Source organism: Crocodylus siamensis, chromosome 6 (genome assembly GCF_052110815.1).
Source record: "Crocodylus siamensis isolate JL-2025a chromosome 6, ASM5211081v1, whole genome shotgun sequence".
Taxonomy (NCBI): Eukaryota; Metazoa; Chordata; order Crocodylia; family Crocodylidae; genus Crocodylus; species Crocodylus siamensis.
This window is the reverse complement of record NC_143400.1, coordinates 28,886,097-28,907,764: the sequence shown is the minus strand read 5'-3', so window position 1 is coordinate 28,907,764 and position 21,668 is coordinate 28,886,097. Positions and strand designations below refer to the sequence as shown.

Here is a 21,668-nt window from a genome sequence, read left to right as displayed (position 1 = left end):
CACTTTTAACAAGCCCACTAGTGGCTTTTGAAATTGCATCTTTTGGCACCTTAATGCCTTTGAAATTCTGACCCCATCTAAAGTGCTTTTAAAAACCTAGCCTTATAAAATCCCAAGTCACTTTTGAAAAGGAAACCTAGTTTTCTAAGTCACTGGCACTTTTGAACACATTACCTTGTAGTATCTCATTGTTTTCTCTGTGTTCCCCATTCCATCGGCTTGGTTCATTTGTTGCCTATAATCATACACTTAGATTGTAATCTCTTCAGGAAGAAAATTCATCTTTGTTATCTATCATACAGGGCCTGCTATATAAAAATCCTAATCTCAGATCAGGGCTCTCAGGACTGTGGAAATGCCTGTACTAACCTATTAAAATAGGATTCAGGACAGAATTTAAGCAGATACTTAAATTCAAGATACAGTTGGCATCTGAAGTGCTTTTCTACATCGGGCCTTCAGGCAATCAGAATTAAAAGTTCATGATGAAATAGGTGAGGTCAAAGTTAGGTCATAAATTATTATATTTTAATCCCTCAAACATAGGCCTTGTCACTTCAAATGCACCTCCTGGGCATGTGGCCTCAAATGACAGACAATGTTCGGCCAACAGTTTTCTGAGAGGAACATACTGAAAAACATTATCAAGATTAAAAAGGAAGAAATTCTTATGTATTGACTCAAAGTCCACAACCAATGTAATGCTCATGTCAGGATAATCAGTCACTTCCAAAGAAGTCGTGCAGAAAAAGTGGTCCCCAGGAAAATGTGGCACCTGGCTTTGAAAAGACATACGTAACAAAGAAACATTTAGTTTGCTATAGTTTTCCTTAATAAGAAAAATATTTTATTTGTGATGTTTGGTTCAAATGCCACCCAAAAAGACATGTAATGCCAGACCAAGATGCATACAAAACCATTTTCCCAGTGTTTAGTGTGTCTGGTATTAAACTGAGCTGAAGTCAGAATGAAAACGTGGATAAGTATCTGGACAGCTTCATGTCCCTTGCGGCAGGGCACCTGTGGTGCCTCCACCCAAAGGGCCTGAGCAGGCAACAGGGGCAGCCTGGCAGTGGCTGCACTCCCCAGTCAGGAGTCCCATGGCCAGCAGGAGGCTGCCCGACTGGGGAAAGGGTTCAGGCTCCAGCAGTAAAGCCAGCAGCAGCTGCTGCAAGCAGGGGGAGGCAATACAGCACCTAGTGGGAGCTGTTGCCCATGAACACCTGGAGGACAGGGGAGGAACTATGGGGATGGCAGGAGGGTCCTGATCCTGGGGCATGACGTAAAACTACACCCTGCTAGGGCTGGACGGCGTGGTGGGGCGGCTTCTGGCAGGGCAGATTTCAGGAAATGCCACACCTGTGCCTCCCCAGCAAAGGGTGAGTATGGGGCGCCAGAAAGCCTCAGCCTCCACTGCCTGGTGGGTTACCTCATGGAGGGGACAGGCTAGGGGAGCACGCCCTGAGAGAAAGGCACAGGGGTGCAGGCCCACTGAGTGAGACCTGGGGCAGGGCCCAGGCCCGCTGAGTGGGGGCCTGAGGCAGGACCCAGGTAAGTCGACAGATGCCGGAGGCCCAAAGGTGCATAATGCCCAGAAGGGTCCAGGTAAGTTGACAGCTGCCTCTGTCACAGGAGGCCTCAGGCATTACCACAGCCGGTGTCAGAGGGGGGCAGCTGCAGGCACTGCTGCGACCTCCTTGCTCCCAGTACCAGCAGCAGCCTCACGGCTGGCTGAAAAGAGGCTGCGTCTCAGTTTGGGTGGCAGGGAACTGGCACCTCTCCCTCTGCCCCCTCTTGCTCCCCGCCCAGACGCGGCAGCACTGGCCTTTCCAGCACGCTGCATGTTTTCCTGTGCTGGAAAAAGTGTCCGACTGTGTGTGGTGTGTGTATGCGGAGGTGTCTGTGTGTGCAATCTATCTAATCTGTGCTGTGCTTTCCTGAACTGTGCCCAGCAATCACACTGTCAGGCAAAACACAGATTTCTTTTTCTTCAGGTAAAAAAAAAAAAGAATAAATTCAAAGGAAAAAAAAGAAATGATGTAGGGATAACAATACTAGTATTGAAGTTAGGCTAGTATAGCTAAGCTGTATCCTATCTAATCCTTTGCAAGCAAAGGACACACTCCCTAGCTAGACAGTAGCCACTAGGAAGCAGAGTCAGTGCCTGACTCTGGCGAGAGACAGCCTGACAGCTTAGGCACTCACATGCTTATAGGCTGCTTTTAAACTTTTTAGGTCCTTCTGATGCAAAAAAATTGCGGTTCGTTTCTTTTGGAGGCTCGCGAATAATAATTTCTCAGGCACACACTATTAGCAGAACAAAAGGTGTATTTGCAAATAGGGTCAGAGCAGAGACAGAAAATCTCAGATTACTCTGCCCCCGAGGAAAACTCTCAGCTGGCTTTTATCCCTTTCTCCTGGGCACGTGTGCAGAAACAGGAACTCTTACAACTTATTTCCGGTTCATACAAACACATATGTAAATACGTCACTTCATACGTCGCATGTTCATTATAATTAACTACTTAAGTATGTGGGGCGGATAGGCATATATGCATCAGCTAATTACGCACGCTCAGAAAGCTCTCTAGGTCACCAAGAGTTGAAATCCCCCCCTCTTCCAAGGACACAGTCAGCTGAATTACAGCTTCTGTAATTTACATGAGAAAAAGCAGAGGGAGGCTGAAGGTATGTGTGATTTAGTATAGAAGAGAGATAGTAAATTGGCCAAGAGGTGGGGGATGTCCTTGGTGGTGTTGCTTCTTATCAGGTACGAGATGCAAACTGTGCAGTTCTAACAACACTCTATTCATTATGCGTTTCTAATAATATTTCTAACACTTCCCCCAGAGCACTGGGATTGGAAGGGACCTCAGGGACAGTTGCCAGACACTGGCCAGCTACAAATGTCAGTCTGTTCCCACCCCTTCCCCCTCCCTCTCCTTACTTCCTCTTTTTCTGCAAGCTCAGCTTCAAAACACCTTTGAAATGCTAAACCATCTTTGAAACGTTTCGACTTGTTTCATTTCAAATGTTTTGACATGTCTCCTGTTGCATTGCAGATTCGGAGTTTTGAGCATCGAAACACTGTTGTTTCGGCGGTTGAAATTTTACACAGCCCTATCGATTACCATAAGGCCAGAATTTCATGCTGTAGCCGGAAGTTCTTACTCCCTTCTGCATAATGACTCTGGCCCTTCAAATTCAGGAGTCAAGGTCATGAGTAAATGAACCACATACATAAAGTTGTTACAGGGTCATGCTCTATGCAAGTGCAGCAGGGTTTGACACCAGTTTTTTAAAATGCTTTAAATAACCTCAAACAGTGTGTGAAGAACAGCATCATGAGAGACAATTCAAGTGAATTTTAGGCTTCTTGCAGGACAAGTGGTGATACATAATTGGTATTAACTTCCCATTATAATCAATGAGGTTATATTGGACTGGATGCTGATCTCAGTTATGCTTCTACAAATCTAGAGTAAGTCCACAATACAGTCACTCTGAAATTTCATTACTGATGACTGAGATAAGACTCTACCTACATTAGGCATTCACATTAGTCAATGAGAATGACCATCATAAATACAGTTGTACTACAACAGTCTTTGTCAGTGAACTTTAAAACCCCACTCAGTCTATTAACTAACTGCATTTTTGGAAAAACAAAAACACCAGGGAGTTGTTTATCACCACAACATTTTGAGATGTGTTTGGCAGTTCAAAGGGACATTCAGACTGCATTAAAAAACCCTTTATTTTTTCCCCCCATTCTGTATTACCGATCCTGCTGCTTGTCTTACTGGGTGTCCTTATGGATCCAGCTTTTGCAAATAATGTTGAGTACAGTGCCATGTTCCAAATTTTGATAGCTCTTTCATGTATTAGTTTTGTCAAATTGTTTTTGAGATGACTACTATCCTTATGAAGCAGACCCTAAAAATATGTCTCTTTCTGAGTCATTCCCTGCTAATACGCACAGTAAATTTATATTAGACTAACAACTGTATGTTGCCAAAGCTGTGGCAGTGTTTCCATTAAACTCTCTGCTCTCCTGCTATTATTTGGCATGTAGTTAAGATACCTAGTTAAAAGCAAAAAGATTTGCACTTATTTTATTTGAAAAACCTAATGTTGCCAAATTACATGAGGATAAGTTGAAATTTAACCTTTCTAGCATTTTTGTACATTCAGAGACAATAGTAAGCAGTGAATTTTTTTGCTTTAAAGTTATCCAGGCAATTGTATTAATTAATAAATATGAAAGCATAACATTGAACTGTAATGCAGGTAGTCCAACACCTTCTGTGTGAGGGTAGGGGCGAATGGCATGCTCCATAAGCTGTCTAAAAGTCACTGCCTAATTGTCTTATAATCATCCTTATGAAGTCTCTAACTTTTCATTTTTGCAAAGACATGGGGTAATTATTTTTAGCTTCATTTAACATGAATATCATATAGAAATATGATTTGACATCATGTGACTAATAGACTCTTGAGACCACCAGCAGATGCTAACAGATGCCAGTTCAGGGCAGTTTGGGAATTTATGTTAACTCGAACCCCAATCCCACTAGAAGGGCTGTGGTAACCACTAGGGCTGTGCAAAGCTTTGGGCGGTGATTCGATTTGGAGGAGATTCAGCTGATCGGTGGCAGAATCTCTGAATGCAAATCGAATCAGGTGACCGGTTACAAGTTCTGAATTAATTCAAAGCTTCGATGATTTGGACAGTCCCGGGTGGCTGCCACAGGGAGCTGCAGTCGGACTCAGAGCAGGTAAGTAGGAGGCGGGGAAGGGGGGGCTGAGGGAGGGGACCGTGGGGGGACCCCTGCCAGCCCCCATCTCCTACCTGCTCCCCTAGCTGCCTTTGAGCACCCCCAGCCCCTCCCATGGCTGCCGTGCCCACCCCAGCTCCTGGTACTTAAAAAAAAAAAGCCCCTACTCACCAGCTGCTGCCGGATGGGGGGGCCAATCCTCACTGCCCCACACAACGTGGGAAGCTCTGCCATGAGCCCCCTGACCCACCCCCCAGCTCCCCCAGCCTCCCCATGGCTGCCCCAGCTGCCCCAGCTCCAGCCCTTTAAGAAAAAAAAAAAGCGAGAAAAACCCTGTGGCTCACCAGTTCCTGCAGCAGCCTCCCGGCTTTGTGGGGCTTTTGCAGCATGGTGCAGGGCAGTGGGGGGCAGGGAGGATTGCTCCGTGCTGGGCAGGAGTGGTGCATGCAGGGTTTTTCTCTTTTTTGTTTCTTAAAGAGCCGGAGCCACAGCAAGTGGGGCAGCCATGAGGGGGGACTGGGGGAGCAGAGGGAGGTCAGGGGGCTCATGTAGAGCCCCCCACAGCATGGGGTAGCAGGGGCAGCAGGGATCACCCCCCCTCCCAGCAGCACCCAGTGAGTCAGGGCTTCTTTATTCCAAGTGTGGGGAGCTGGGTGGGTGGGGCAGCCACCGTCAGGCTGGGCCTGGGTGATTCGGAGATTCGGCAGCAGCCAAATTTCCGAATCAGAATCAGCCGAATCAATTCGGGACAGTGTTTTGAATCACTGAATCAAATCACTGTCCCTTGAATCGGCTGAAGCTGAATTTGAGGTGAATATTAGCTGCTTTGCACAGCCCTAGTAACGGCTGTGCAAAGCTTCAGTCCCTGATTCAGTTTTGCAGAGATTTGGCCCAATTCAGTGGCCAAATCTCTGAATCTGATTTGAATCAGAGGATCCTTTAATCTCTCTGAATCCAATTGGAACCCTCCAAATCGATTCGGAGAGATTTGGAAAGATTCAGCGATTCAGACATAGACACAGCTTTAAATGTTTTTCCTACATACCTCCTGGATGCAGGTGACTCATGAGTGCTGCAGTGCTGGAGTGCATGGAGGTCCCCAGCACGCTCAGCAGCAGACCCAGAAGTGGACCAGAACCAGTTCTGGTCCACTTCCAGGTCTGCAGGGGAGCATGCTACACCCCCCACCAGTCGGCTCAGCAACCAGTGCCTCCTGAGTCTGGAGGCACACGTGGGGTCCCCCCACAGCCAGTCACCAAGCTGGGTGTGCCCCCCCTCCCCCACCGTGCACTCCCTGGTGGACCTGGAAGTGGACCAGAAGTACTTCCAGTCCACTTCCAGGTTCACTGCCTAGCATGTGGAGGCCCCCCCCCACTCCCATGTGATCCTCCATCTGTCCCGTCATCACAGCATTCATGAGCCGTGCTGGTACCTCGAGGTATGTAGAAAAAACATTTAAAGCTGTGTCTATTGCTGAATTGCTGATTCTCTGAATCGGCATCGAATCTTCAGTTTTGGAGTCGGCTGAATCGAATCAGGTACAGTGATCCGAATCAACAAATCAAATAACTGTCCCTGATTCAGACCGAATCCAAATTGAATAGGGCCTGCTTCACACACCCCTAGTAACCACTAGAAAGAAGAAAAAGCATAATCGCCAACAAAAATTTGTTCAGATCAGTTTTTCCTTCCTGCTATTCAGAGTTCATTCTCCTCTGGAATTTGATGCCACTGTTGGAGAAAACTTAAAAATGTCTTTTATACAGTGCATCTCTGACACCGCTATCCTCAGAATAAGGAATAATGGTCTCAAATTGTAGCAAGGGAAGTTTAGGTTGGATACTAGGAAAAACTTTCTCACTAGGAGGGTAGTGAAGCACTGGAACGGGTTACCTAGAGAGATGATGGAATCTCCATCCTTGGAGGTTTTTAAGGCCCAGCTCAACAAAGCCCTGGCTGGAATAATCTAGTTGGGGATGGTCCTCCTTTGAGCAAGGGGTTGAACTAGATGACCTCCTGATGTCCCTTCCAACCCTCATTTTCTATGATTCTAAATCTTTGTTGTTCAGCTCATAAATAAAGGGAATGATGGAGGTACTGTCTACCGGATACTAAACATCAATCATGCACTGCTGCATTTAACATTTACTCAGGAGCATATTCCTCCAGTGCAATCTTTGCCTACAACACCGTAAGTGTCAAAAAAGGCAATCTGATTGCTTTGTTCAATTTATGTACCAATTCAGACTAAATTTTAGGAGAAATGTGTGTACTTGGAGCAGCATGGAGGATGCATTTCATTCCTTTGAAAGCCAAAATTGAAAACAAATCATATTACTCTTTAAAAATAAATGGATAATTGTCCCCTGATTGTAAGATGAAGGAATTTAGCACCTTTTTAAAAAAGGTCATATGGGAAGAAAATAGCTCCTTCTTGAAACTTTTAAAGATCCTTCTTCTCAGTATCCCAAAGTGCTTAATTTCCTATAAATGTACAAGTTGTAGCAGAGCTGCACGTGCAAAAGAAATTCCATCATGGAATAAAAACATTTAATCTGTTAATGTTAATGGTTCTACTGTATAGTACTGTTTCATAGGGCTGTGCAAAGCTTCAGGTGGTGATTTGATTTGGCCTGATTCAGTGGCCGAATCTCTTAATCTGAATCGAATCAGGGGACCAATGTAAACATCCGAATCAATTCAAAGCTCTCCAAATCTTCAGAAAAGATTTGGACAGCTTTGATGATTCAGGCAATCCCCAGTGGCTGCAGCTGACTCCAAGCTGGTAAGTACAGGGGTGGGGGAGGGAAGGCTGGGGGAGTGGGGAGGGGACCATGGGGGGACCCCTGCTACCCCTCCGACTCCCGTCCACTGCCCCAGCCCCCCATGGCTGCCTCCGCCCCTGCTTGGTACTTTAAAGAAAAGCCCTGGTGCTCGCCAGGTGCTGCCAGGCAGGAGGGAATTCCTGCAGCCCCCCACTACCCCATGCTGCATGGGGGCCTCTGCCACAACCCTCCCTCCCCCGGCCCCCTCACGGGTGCCCCGCTTGGTCCAGCTCCAGTCCTTTAAGGAAAAAAAACAGAAGAGCCCCAGGAACTTGCCACTCCTGCAGCGGTCTTGGGGCTTCAGGGGCTCGTGCAGAGCCCCCCACTTGGCACAGGGCAGCGGAGATTGCCCCCTGCTGGCAGGAGCGGTGAGTCCCAAGGTTTTTTGGGTTTTTTTTCTTTCTTAAATGGCCAGAGGTGGCCCATGTGTGGCACCCGTGGTGGGGCTGGAGGAGCAAAGGGGGAGTCAGGGGAGTTGTGCAGAGCCCCCCATGTAGCATGGGGCAGTGGGGGGCAGCAGGGATCGCCCCCTGCCCAGCAGTACCCAGTGAGTACCAGGGCTTTTTTTTTTTACAAGTGCCAGGAGCTAGGGCTGGGAGATGGGCTTGGCCTGGCTGATTCAGAGATTTAGCTGCTGGCAAATCTTAGAATCAGATTCGGCCAAATCGAATCAGGACAGTGATTTGAATCACCGAATAGAATCACTATTGCCCAAATCGGCTGAATCGAAGTGAATACTAGCCACTTTGCATAGGCCTACTGTTTCATATAAAAATAGCTTATATAGGGTAAATAAATAACTAACATATGTTTTAGTAAATGGTTAATTAATCAATACAGAGTCTTATAACCATGGCCAATAACCATGTATAATATACTACTCTCCTGTAACATGCACATTTATTATACCTTTATACATTGGAATTTTAATATGAAACCTGATTCCCCTAATTGTATAATGCTGGATTTTGCTTGATTATCTGCATGTGTGCATAAATTGCTAACAGGAGCCTTCTGTAATAGGTTCTTTTTGTATAGGACTATTATATTGTTAGGGCAAGAACTGCTATCTGCTAGTATTCTCTGTCCCAAGTAGGAAGCAACAGGCAGTGTTCCTTGCAAGGAATAATCCTCATGGGGCAACAAAACAGGCTACCAGTTTGGGAAAAGGAACTGTGAAATAGCTGACAGCAGATGCAGTGAATACAAACTCATATTACAGGCTAATTCTGGAGTGCTTAGGCCTGTGAGCTAAGTACTGACAGTGAAAAAGCCGAAGGCTAAATCAATTCAATCTTTGCAGGTTAATCTAAACTGTATCGGTTGAAACGATAAGCAAGTGAACAGACATTAGCTTTGATTCCAAAAATACAGCCACATGCCTGCAGTGGGTGATGTGAATTCAGGGAGGCATGGGGAGGGGAACTATAACATGCCTCCCTGCTGGGCTGGAGCTCACAGCTTGGACCAAGGCTAGCCCACCCAACCTGTGAGGGGAGGTTTGTGGGGGAGGTGCAAAGGATCCTGGGATGCTGGGGGACAGAAGTTTAATAAACCGCTTTAACCTAAATCAGTTAAGTCTGATACTACTTCCCTCCAGTGTTATCATTTTGGAAGTGTTTATGTGCACTGAACTTCTGATGTGTTACAGATTTGAACCAGTTTCTTATCACTTATACCAGTTTATGTGGAATTTCTGTCCCTAACTTTGCAGACATTGTGTTACTTTCCAAGAATGAAAACTCAGCATGTCTCTACATTTACCTGATGGCTTTCCCAACACCACTGCCTAACTTGTCCATTTGATACATGTTCAAAGATGACACCTAGGCAGGACAGCCACTTGTAGAATGATGCAGAGGCAGCCTGCTTATGTTCTGGCAGAGTTGCATTACCTTTTCAGCAGCATAAATGTGAACCATCTTGGATCCAATTTCCACTTATCTTCTGCTGAAATTCCCTGGAACTGAGTAGCCTGCTTCTTGCTGCCAAGGGTGCATGGGTGCATTTTAGAAGCAAAACATGTTTAAGCAAACCTATCCTCAGTGTAACTGCATTAAACTCAATGGAGTTACCAAAGAATTAACTTTATCCAGTGCTTTGAGCTCTGAGACTTGTCAAATGAGACACAAAATGCAAGTGTGAGGCAGCTGACGAAATATCTGTTACCTGTTTTAAGAGTGTCTTCATAGAACCGGAAACAAAAATAAAAGATGATTTGCTGAAACTCCTATTTGTATTTTGCAGAGGATAATTGTTACCATATGCCCTACAGGAGGACTTGTGTTTTTCCAGAATGAACACAGCAACGGTCCCAACTTTAGCCTAGCTTGACAACATGGTGTGTAAGTGAAAGGTAATTAATACAAGCATGAGTTAGATGCGGTATGAACTTTCATATCACTCTGTGCTAAATCCTGGACTCTCTGTAGTATGTGGGAAAGCCATGAGGGTTTCAACAGGAATTAAGTTTGACCCTGAGATATTTGCATATGAGTATTACTGTATTTTTCATTATTTTATACTTTTGATTAATATGTTTTATTTTCATATTATACTTATGCATATTTTCTTCACAGTAACACATACAGGATTTCTGGCTTATGGATCTGCCTTATACAGTCAAATGTTTTTGAAAATTTAGGTCATGAAAAATCCTGTGGCACTCTTCATGCAAGCAGGGATATTAATCATGGTGTCCTAGCCAAGGGCCAGCTTACCTGAACTCCCTGTTGCATTTCCAGCTGGATATGATGCTCTCTACTTCCTGTTCCTAATATACACCATATGACAAACGTATGTCACATTCCCAGACAGAGGTGGCCACATTTTTGTGCCTGGTGAAGGGATTCTCTGGACAAAAGGCTTATAGGATCTAATTCTGCCTTCTCTTATACTGGGGGTTTCACCAGCGTAATGTCTCTGAATTCAAGGGGTCACTGCTGTAAATGAAACAAGGATCAGGCCTGTAGGATTCCAGCATGCCCAGAAGTGAATGTGCACAACTGCCATTGACTTCAGGGAGATCTGTGCATTATCATCAACCTGATGATAGTTTGCAAAGAGCTTGAGAGAGAGCCCTTTGGGATAATTTATGGTATAGGAATGCCTTATCATCAGTACAGGATTGGTTCAGAAGCCAGATGAATGTCAAGCCTGGTTCAGGGATTTGGCTAAAGCCAGTAGATACTTTTCCATTCTTTTTTTCTTCTCTGCTGTCTCAACAGGATGGAATCAGGACCTGGATTCCAGCCACAGAAGAGGTGGGATATCCCACAACATCAGAAAATGCTGTATTTGTGGCACCTACACAGGCAATAAATGGCAGACTTGCCACCTGTTAGGCTACTAAGAGTGAGTCCGGCTTGAATCTCTTAAAATGATGGTGATTACTATAGTAACTGGGGGGAAAAAGGGACTAATTGAACATATTTTGGTATTTTGAGGTAGTCTTCTTAGCCAGCAAGTCAGTTCTGCATCATTTACTGTATGTCCTAGAGTCCCTATACAATGCAAATTCAGTGACTTAATTAATCAAAGATTCATTAAGAGTTCAGGGACACAAAATTACACAGCTGCAGCTGCAACACTGAGTGGAACCATGCTTTTGCCACTTCTGAAATCTGTTTTTTTCACAAGATCAGAGGCAAAGGAAGTTGACTTGGGATTGGAGACTGATTTTTCAAAGATACCTTATTGGGCAATACATGAACTTCATTAACTCAGGTGCTGGACTTCAGTTATTTTTCTGAAGGTTAAGGGTTGCTTTTCATTTTTTCCCCCTCTTGCCTGACTACTGCTTCCTTTTTTAATATAGGACCACAAAGATTTGTGAGAGGGGCTGGCTGTGCCAGAGTTAGACTGGTCATCCGGGATGTGAACCTATGTGAAGGCATTTCCCTCATCTAAGCAAAAGAGGTAACAGAAGGGTTTAAAACTTCAGCTCCAGTACTGTATTTCACACCTCATATCACTCTCATTCACTCCTGCTAATAGCTGATCTCTAAAAATTGTTTGCAGGGCAACTGCTGACAGACATCTACAGCAAACTTTCAATTGTGATTGGGAAGATAGGTAAAACTATGGTTGGAAAAAATATATATGGACCACAGCCATTATATTCCTGATGGCTTAAAGAGTTGAACGAAAAATGGAATCAACAACACTGTGCGAATGTTCTTAGCTAGTGAAAAGGAAAGGTTTTTATTATGGTGATACCTTTTTTTGGACCAACGTTATATTTGGGAGTAATGTCAGACTAGCTTTTAGGCACAAAGTGCCCTCCCTGAAAGATTGTCTAACATGTCTTTCAACTATAGTTAGTCCAGTAAAAGATATCACCAAAGAACTCCACTGGCTTCTTGCATATTTCCATCATGGGTACAAAGAGTTCTCTGACTCTGCATGACAGCTAGTGAAGATATACAGATCCACCTTTTAATGAACTGAACCAAACTCCTCTGTCTGAATGTTTTAGGGTGCATGCTAGTTGAAATAGTGTGTGTGTGTAGGTTTATTTGTGTTTCATTACGAGGTCTGTGTAAAAGACAGGGAAGGATCTGGCAAGTAATTCCACGGTCAATTAATACAGTAGTTTGCAGTATGGGTTCTTTTGGCCTAATCATTCAGTCAACCAGCCAGTATAACACTATCGATCCATTTATCCAGGTACTAACAACAGCATTCAGCAGCATAGTACCTAAGCTCTTTACTCAGTTGTTATTAGTCGAAACTCTCCCTTGAAGTTTGACTTCCATTACACTGAAATCACCAGCAGTTTTGCCCAAGCAAAGAATGCTGACTTGGATGTCCTGCATTATGAAAATAAAGCTATTTTTTCCATTCCTCCCTAAATGCTGCTGGGCCTTCACTGCCTTCTTTGTGTCATCAAGTCTGGTACCATGGAAACACATTTACAGGGGAACTGCTTCAAAATAATGTGTTTCCACATCAGTACCCAAAGAGTTCACTGAAAATTGAGATTACATATTTGATCATTATTTGCTCTCATGGTTTTCAATTGCAACAACATTAAAGAAATAAGAACATGCTCCTCAGCCACAAAGATAGGTACACAAAAATGTGAATTCACAGTCTGGATTTTGGTTATAAAGGGGATGAGAGGTCACATTTACATTTAGGCTTTACAGAACATAATCAAAACCCAGGAACAGTTGAGATCTAGAGCCATTTTTCTCTTAACCATTCAGTTCCAGTAGTGTTGTGTTAATATAAACAGATTTAGTTTTGTTCCACCTGAGATGGAGTAGGAGATGAAAAACATCTCCCACTGTGTTAAAGAAAGAAGAAAATAGGCAATGCAGGACCATTCTGTGATAAGGATCATTGTCTTAAACATCCAGGATCAGTGGGTTGCATAGGATCAGAGGATCAATGTGTTGTTGGAGACAGTGAATAATGAAACACAAATCTCCCGCCTCCTACCCAGGCTCCTTCTTCACCTCATACTGATATTGCGGCTCCTGCCCCAAAGACTTTACAGGGTAGCACTGAGCTAATGTGTGTGACGTACATCAGTCAGGTACTCTCAGAGTTTGTTTAGCATGCAGTTTGGAAAGTATGACTCAGATACTGCAAATCCTCCGATGCGATCAGATTTATTTTTAAATCCCTTTGGGATTATGTAAAATGCAGACAGTAAATCTGCATCTTTTATTATATGCAGCCTTTGCTCACTCTGCTGGGCATGTGTGATTACCCTTGTGCCTTAAATCCACTAGAACATCAAGCTTCATAAGCAGTCAAAGGATCTAATGCTCATTCAAACAAGCAGTGCTTTATCAGTGCTATTTGCATATTTATGCATTCAACTAAAATTAGACACAAATTCCCAGATAAATGCTAGGGCCTTATTTAGACTGCAGTGTTACAGGGTTCACGCTCTGTTAATAATTCCTCTATGTGGCAAACAGAGGAGCTCCAAGCCCCCATTAAACAACGAATTGCATGCTTCTGACTAATAAATAGAGCTGCTAACCCTGCAGCAGGTAGTGTGTTCTAATGAGAGATAGCAGGGAAAAAGGTTTAAGAAACACATGAGCTGATCTTGGCTCAGTGACACTGAGCAGATAACAGATGCCTGCGTTTTTAAGAGTGGTCCCCGCAGGGACTCAGACCAGCTGTAGATGCTGGATTTTCAGAAGTGAAAAAAGTGAATGTTCCCAGTCAGCTGGAACAAAGGAAGCTCAGCAGCACTGGCTGTCTCTGTCATGCAAAAGCAAGTACATGCTCCCCTGCCCCAAATGATAGATGCTACTTTTAAAAATACAGGCCTTAAACTTCGCCTTTGCAGTTATAAGATGGGTATAAACATTGCCCACAGGAGGGTTGTGGGAATGTATTAACGTTGGCAAAAGGATATAAAACCAATGAAATTTAGATGTTAGAGACAGAAAAGGCATACGAGACCACTTAGTTCATTTCCTGTCCATGGCAGAATTGTAGATTCCCCCTGGCACATTTTCTAGTATCTTGTCAGAGTGGATTTTAAATGTTTTTAAAAAAGAAAAGATAATTTCCATCATTTTCCTTGGCTGTCTTGTCCACTGCCTAACGCATCTCACTGTCAGGAAGACACTTGGAACATATGTACTCATACTAGTGCTTGACCTAAAGTAGCAGTCTCACCAATAGAGACATCCTGCCTGGATGTTGCAAGAGAGGCCAAATTTTGCAGAGACAGTGGGGAAGCGTCAGGTAACTCTATGAAATGGAAATCATGTAACTCTCTTTGGAAAAATGGCATAACTTAGAATGAAATCATGTCCTTGGCCACTGGATGTCAGCCTTGAACCATATTTTATTTGAATATTTTAAAATGAAACAGCAGATCCCACTTAATATGAATATAATGGTCCAGAGCCTTAGTTTGCAAGAACTGATGTAGCTCTATAGATAAGTATGTCCCTATTACTAAAAATATCAGTAGTCCACTTGGGCAATTTATTCTTCTCTGATTAATGGAAAGCTCATGCAAACCTATTGTAGCCTTCCAATGTGATGTGAAAACAGTTGATAAGGCTGTTGACTTGATTATGGCTTTCAGTTTTTGAGGTTTTGTTGAACCTGTTTTCCAGGTTTGTGAATCCAAGTGAACTGAAACCCATGAAAAAGTTTGGGAAGAATTAGAACTGCCAAGCATCCCACAATGTTGCGTGTGAGTTCATAGGTGAACCCTCATAACTATGGTACCATAATATCTTGGTACCACCTTTCCTCATTTCGTAAAGCAAAACCTTCATGATTAGAGATGGGAAGCCCCAATTTCTTCAGGGCTCTAAGGAGAGAAGAAGGGCAGATAAGTAGCGTTTAGTGTTTCCCCCATCATTTACACACACAAATTTTCTTCAGAGGCAGGAACACCAGCTGGGGCATAAATACACACACAGATTCAATGGTTAACATGCCTGGTTTCCTTCCTTCTTTCTTACCTTCCAAAAGCATCCACCTCCAAAAATTGCCTGGCCTTTCACACAAGCAGTACTGTGCCTTTCTATGATGTTTGGTGTTTCTAGCACTTTAGCAGATGAGATACAGAGAGAGAAAGAAAAATTTTGTATCCTGTCCTGCCTTTCACATGGGTTGCCAGAATCTATGAAAGAGCTGAAGCTTCTCTTTGAAGGCGCATTCATCTTGCCACAGTTGCTAGACCAGAAAGGAAAAAAGAAAGAGAAGCAGGGTTTTGGAGAGAGACAAATAGAAGAGGAATTATCTGAAAGGAATTAAAAATCAAAGGCAATACACAGAGCAACTGCCTTTCACATTGTCATCTGCTCTCTCTGTCTCAATCACGGCTTCAAGCTCTTTCATATCCTTTATTCACTAGCCCTTTCCCAAGCTTTATTGGGCTTTTCTGTCAGCATAAATCCACAGCTACCTATAGGGAGTAAGATGTCTTTCCCCATCCCTGCTTTTCTTTTGCTGCCTTCTGATCAGAGGTCCCTTTCTCCCCACTAACTCTTTTAGGACTTCTGAATTCTGTCTTTGTTCATCTCAAGGCCAATCAGAAACACATTTTTAAAAAATCAGTATTCAGTTCTGAGCAGACACAGGTCACTACTCAAATTCTGAGCTCAGTTCTGTTGCTGAAAATCTAAGTCTGTTCTTCTGACTGCAAGTGTAGTTACTGGGGTGTAACTCAAATCATATTTTGGCCCTGAGTGCTCTTCCATGTTTTATCCAGCACAGCATGCCAATCTCTAGAGAGGTGTGGATTTTTCCCCACACTTCCAACATAAAACAATTTCTACTTCCTGTATTCAGATTGCTTTCTTCATTAAATGTACAAGAGCATGCATCAGTCCAGATCTCTTTCTGAAGACAATGCTCTGCCCAAACCTGTATGCCTTCTACACAGAGTGCTGGGCATTTTCAATGTTGGCCTGATAGCTGCAGTCAGTAGCTGACATTCAACGTCTCCAAGATGAGACTTTAAAATTCACTCTACTTTCAGCTCAGCACATACATGCACTGAACCCCAGCCATGTACTACTGTTCTCAGTGGTATTCCAGCTGCAGAATCTCAAGGCAGCTTGAACATCTTAGGGCGCATGTACACATGCACTTTAATGTGTATTAGCCTATTTTAATGCACATTAAAGTGTCACTAAAAAAAGTGCTCTTCAGTTAATGCTCATTAAGGCAGGCTGATGCACATTTTCCTAGTGTCTCACAATGGAGGTACTAGATTTAATGCACATTAACAAGCACCTTTATGTATGTGTAGATGTGCCCTTAAAGACTGTGTGTGTGGAAAAGCTTCTCTGTATCCTTTTCCTGTTGTCCCAAGACATATTCCTTCCAGTCTGCTGAACAGTGTGCAATGTGGGGAGTGGGGGAAAATAAACCCAGCAAACAACCTTCCTTTGGCTCATCTAGAGCCACTGATGGCACTAGGATTCCACTTCATGTGGCAGGTTTGCCCCTCCTTCCATAAGGCCCCATAAAATTGTACATCTTGCCAGTAAGTTCAAAATGGAACAATTTCAAGGGGAGGGATTGAGACTGTCCCATGAAACAGGCTGGTGGCTGAGTTTGAATTCCTGCAAGTAGAGGAAGCAAGCTGAGCCATACTTAGGGTGCCAGCAATAAACACAGAACATTAGGGTAGTAGCATTGCTTCCAGATGCAATTTGAAAGAAAATGGGGTCTGCTACTTCATTTGGTGCAGAACCCTCTCCCTCTAGGAATACCAATTAGATAAGCAGAAGAATGCTTAGGCTGTGGGCTCTCACAGAAATTAGGTGCGAGTGTATTACCAAGGTACTCATCACCATCACGACTGAGTTTTTTCTAAATCTGCCCAGAAGACCTTTAGGTGCCTGGGACATTATAACAGCATGGTTAGCTGCCTTCAGACTCTAGTCATGTCCAAGGTGAGCTGAGAGCAGAGTGAGGTATTTGAAGATCTGCATCTTAAATGTAAATCCTTTTTTGTAGATCTAGCCATAGAGCAATGCAAAATACTATCTCTGCTTGCAAAAGAGGGGCTGGAGGGGGTGACCTTCTGTGGTCCCTTTCAGCCTTATTTTTCTATAACCTAGTGCCATCCAAAGCATCCTAGTTTCTGGTCAGTGGCTGCAGAAGCAGAAGATGAGACATAAGGCTTGCCTGTCTTCCCAGTGGCAAGTTCTAGGAGGGTCTCTGGGCATTTCTCCTGGATTATGGGGCAACAGAGTATGTTTTATTTTGCTCCCAAGCAACCAAGGACTCTCAGAGGTAAGGCTTTTAAGGTTCGAGTATATGGATATGAATCCTATAATTTGCTGCGAGTAGATGTCCAAAGCTCTCAAGCTGGTATGTTTTACTTCAGCGCCCTTCAACTATGTTTTACTTCTTTGCATTAGAATTCTCAGATGCCAAGAGATGACTGTTGCCCATTTTTAATCCAAACTTCGCCAACTCTCGCATGTTCATTCTGGCTCCTGATGTTTGTTATTTGTCCTTAAGTCCCAGTTCAGTCATGAAACTGCATGAGAATTTCAGTTTTCATTCAAAACACTCAGGGCTCTAACTCTGTTGGCTTTAAAGCTTGAAAACACAACTTGTTCCAAAAAGTTCAGAAGCCAGGAGTCAAAAAAAGCACATCTCATACACAAAATGGGTTTTGTTTTTAAGAACAAAAAGCAAAGACAAAAAAATCAAAACAACCCCTCCTCCCCCATGAATTGATAGTAGCAGTTTACTTACACCTTTTTCTAAATGGTTACAGTAAAACAACCAATAGCAATTATATGTAGCACACTTGTAACATGTATATGATTTATAATTTATCATTTTGCTACAAACATACTGTAAAGATTATCCATTCTGTCAGTTTACCTCAAATGAAACGAGAACACAGTATATGACAATACAGAGAAACACATTAAATGAAAGAGCGGACAGTGAAGCAAAAAGGGAGAGCTCTGCAGTTAAACACATATTTTGAAGGTGTGCCATTGGCAGTGCTGCTAATTGGATGTGCCACTATTTTGCTCTGTAACAAAACTAACCACATATCCAAATCCCTCAAGGTTAATAACTCCCTAAACTCTCCTTTGCTCCTATACAACATCCCATTTCCCAGCTGTTGAGCTTCTGTGATGCTCCCTTGCAGATATTAAGTGTCAGGTACCAGCCCAGGCAGTGCCCAGCCCAGCTGATGCTGATGAGCCCCCAATAAGATGCAGCTTAGGACAGAAGTTTGAGTTCAGATTGCCTGGTATCAAGTGCTCTTCTTTGTACCCAAGTTGTTTTTGCTTTGCAAGGATTCACCTGGTTAATCTTTCCCTCTGCTTTCTCAAAGGCTGTTTAATCAAAGAATGGGCAGTAGGGTTGGGGTTTAGCCTTCTTGCCTGAGTGGAGCAGAGGATGTAACTTCAGGTATGTGAAGGGAGCCTAAATCTAGCAAGGAGCTTGGCTGGCTTGTTCAGAAATCAGCATAGAGTAAATAACAGCTTTGCGCGTAATGGAAATTATCTTGCCACTGCTGAAATGTGGAGAAATTGTGTAATAGTAGTCTGCAGAGATGTGTTGGACAACAGACTTGAAATGCTTACTGGCAGGGAAGGTAAAACCTTCTTGAGAGTGGCTCTGCCAATGAGTATTTGTGCATAACAAGGCTCTCAGTTGCATGCACACCACCGAAGACTGACTTTCAGGCTCTGTTGTGTGAGCTGGGAGTGTCAGTTAAGGCTCTTCTAGAGTTAAGCAGTGAGAAATTCTGGTATTCCTTCTTATTTGCATCCAAGTACATTTAGGCACCCCAGTCAAGCTTTAGAGCTCTTTGTAGAACTCCTCTGAAAACCAGTATCCCAGAGCGTCCAGTCTGCTTCAGCAGGCCTTCACCACAAGATGGCATTCTCTGAACTCTCTTTTCCAGAAAAACACAAAACCCACTACCCATAATAACAACAATAATAATTTAGAAAGGGGGGGAAGGACACTCAAGCCCTTCCCCAATTTTCCCTGAGGCTGGGACAAAGGGGGAATGGTCAGGAAGCAGTTTATCTTGTTGCAAAACAATGATGTTGCTTTCAGAGAACTCCATGTGAGGGTGAGTGAAAAGTCCCTTTAAAAAAAAAAAAAGGCGAAATACGGTATTGTGCATCTTGAAACCTGAAACCAAGAAACTGAAGTGCAGGGAATACAAGGGGGAAAAAGTCTTGCAAATTCTGAGGACAACTGCAGCAAGTGGAGTTTTGAGGAGTGAAATCTATTTATATCTTCAAAAGTCATTGAATGGCTCTTTTGGAGAAAGCTGTGAAATAAGGGAGTTTTGGAAGAAGACAACTTTTTTCTTCTCCCCTTTTCTGGATATAATGGCTATTGCAAAGCAAAAAGCCTGGAGATTTGGCTTCAAATGTTTCTTCTTTGCAACCTTTATGTTAGCCTGTGATGGACAAGGTGGAAATAGAGAGAATGGTGGCCCTGCATGTTATGGAGGATTTGATTTGTACTTCATTTTAGACAAGTAAGTTTGCCTTTATTTTGTTCTTTCAAAAGAAACCTTTCCCAAGGCATGGGAATGACAGAAATAGACACTTGAAAGAAGCTCTCTTCAGATTTTGGGCTGGTAGAAGTCATCATGTCCCCTAGGGACCTGCAAAAGTTCCTACTCCTATGATTTTATTTTTGTTTGGTAACTTCTGCAGCAGCTACAGTATGTCATACACACATTTAGGTCTACTAAAGATGTGCTGTGAATTGAAGTTTCTTTGTTGTATTATTATTATTATTATTATTATTATTATTATTATTGATATTCTCCTTGTAACTATCATAGACCCTTAATAGGATGCATAGGAATCAATTATCCAAAAACTAAAGGGAAGAAGGGAGAAAACTGGTTATTTCTGATTTTTCTTTGATCTTAAGCAGTGTGAAGCACATTTTAAAAGGAGATGGCTGGAGAATTTTATCACAGGCATTAATTTTCCTCTGAAAGCATTCAGCTAAAAAGCTAATCTGCCTGGAGGATTTCTTCTGTACCATTTCCCTGTTAGATCCAAATGTTCCAGGGTAGAAGACTGGCTGATAAAAACAACTCATTAAGGGCTGGATGCTCTGTTTGAAGACTCTGATTTTGGGTCATTGTGATGGAAAATAACGTGGCTTCCTTAAGGTGTTTTGTTTTGTTTTGTTTTAAGCGAGTTTTTTTTCTCAGCTCTGAGTCACATTTTCTTTGTTTCCTGTTAATCACAGGCATATTTCTAAAGCTTAACTAGTGGTATACAGTACAGACAGACGCACACTCCTGTTATTTAGCAGTCTTATGCTACAAGGTCATTGTCTTTGCAGCGGCAGGCTTCTGCATAATGGTAAATGCTGTCAAATTGCATTATAAACAAATGTGGGAAGATACAAAGCTCTTTAGAACTAGAACAACATAAAGCCCCAGGATAGGTGCAACCCCCCCTCCCGCAAAAACCCAAAACAAAACAAAAAACCTAAGTTGAAGATGCCAAAAAGCATCATCAATACTAACAGTCTTTAATATTCAGAAGTTATTTAAAACTGGGTATTTTAAGAAAAGCATTAATTAGGAAATATTGGAAAAGATACATTCCAGAATCATGATATTGAGATTATTTGGCCATAAACTTCGGCGATGGGAGTGTATTTTGGAGATGCCAGAGAAGCATGCAAAAGAAACTTTCTAAGTGGTCCCTGTGTGTACTTTACATTAGTTCCTGAAGTCAATTAATACAAAAGATGGTTTTGATTACATATCATTAAACAGCAAGATACTGGGTACAAAACAAGATTACATTGGATAGTCAGGGAAAGAGAATGCTAAATCCTCAAGGGAAAAATCATTTGGTTTTCCATTTTTCTTGGTTCAATAAAAAAAGATTTGTTTGCATAGCTTGTTGTTGGAATGGCTAGTCTGTTGTTTCTTGGAATATTTGCTTTTATCCACAGGTTTCATACCAATGATGGTAAAAAAACAAACAAAAACAAAACAAAGATGTTGAACATGACTTCTACTGTAGATTGCTTCAGTATGCTAAGTTTTCTCCGAAGTCCAAGTAGAGTTGTTTTTCCCCACCCTCCCCCGTATGGATGTGCTCTGTCAGAACTCTGAATTCTCCTAACCATTGTTGTAGCGCTCCTATTCTTCTGCAGACCATACAGACCCTTCATAGAGACACTGTTGCACCAGTGCATGTGTATTAATGGATCCGACCGTGCTCCTACTTGACATTGATGTAGCATCTCTATATTTGAGGTTGAAAATGTCCTTAATGAGGAGAGGGTTGTGGATGACACCTGATCCAAACCCCATTGAAATTAATGGAAAAACTTACTAATTTGGATGAGGGCTGTGAACTCTATTGCACAAGATGCTGAGGGTCTCTTGAGGAGTGAGGATTCTCAGCTCTTGGAAAGGGGTGCTTAGCACTGCAGAGAGAGACATGCAGATGTTTTTAACAGCAAAGACTACCATGTGCACAACTGTATTTTGAATGTTCTTTTATAGGTTTATTTTTCAGAGTCTCTTTCATCAGAAATGTCTGGGAAATAGGTTATCAGATCCTAATCCGTCCCTGGTATTAATAGT

The 21,668-nt window shown here is 42.9% G+C and overlaps 1 protein-coding gene and 1 long non-coding RNA gene across 3 annotated transcripts in view; both read left to right on the top strand.

Moving 5' to 3' along the window:
• The first annotated feature begins 9,882 nt into the window (after positions 1-9,882).
• Positions 9,883-11,531, top strand: LOC149862066 (uncharacterized). Its single transcript, XR_016443057.1, has 3 exons — positions 9,883-9,959; positions 10,831-10,957; positions 11,421-11,531. It is a non-coding gene; the product is annotated as an uncharacterized LOC149862066 (long non-coding RNA).
• Positions 11,532-19,067: 7,536 nt separating this feature from the next.
• The window catches only part of ANTXR1 (ANTXR cell adhesion molecule 1), a 155,151-nt gene continuing 152,550 nt past the window's right edge, over positions 19,068-21,668 (top strand). Inside the window, exon 1 of one of the 2 annotated variants that reach the window (XM_090051159.1) lies at positions 19,068-19,160. Coding sequence is in view for 1 of the 2 variants with exons in the window: in XM_090051158.1 (XP_089907284.1) it covers positions 19,426-19,577 (152 nt within the window). In the remaining variant the exon portion in view is untranslated. The other variant, XM_090051158.1, reaches the window with a different exon arrangement.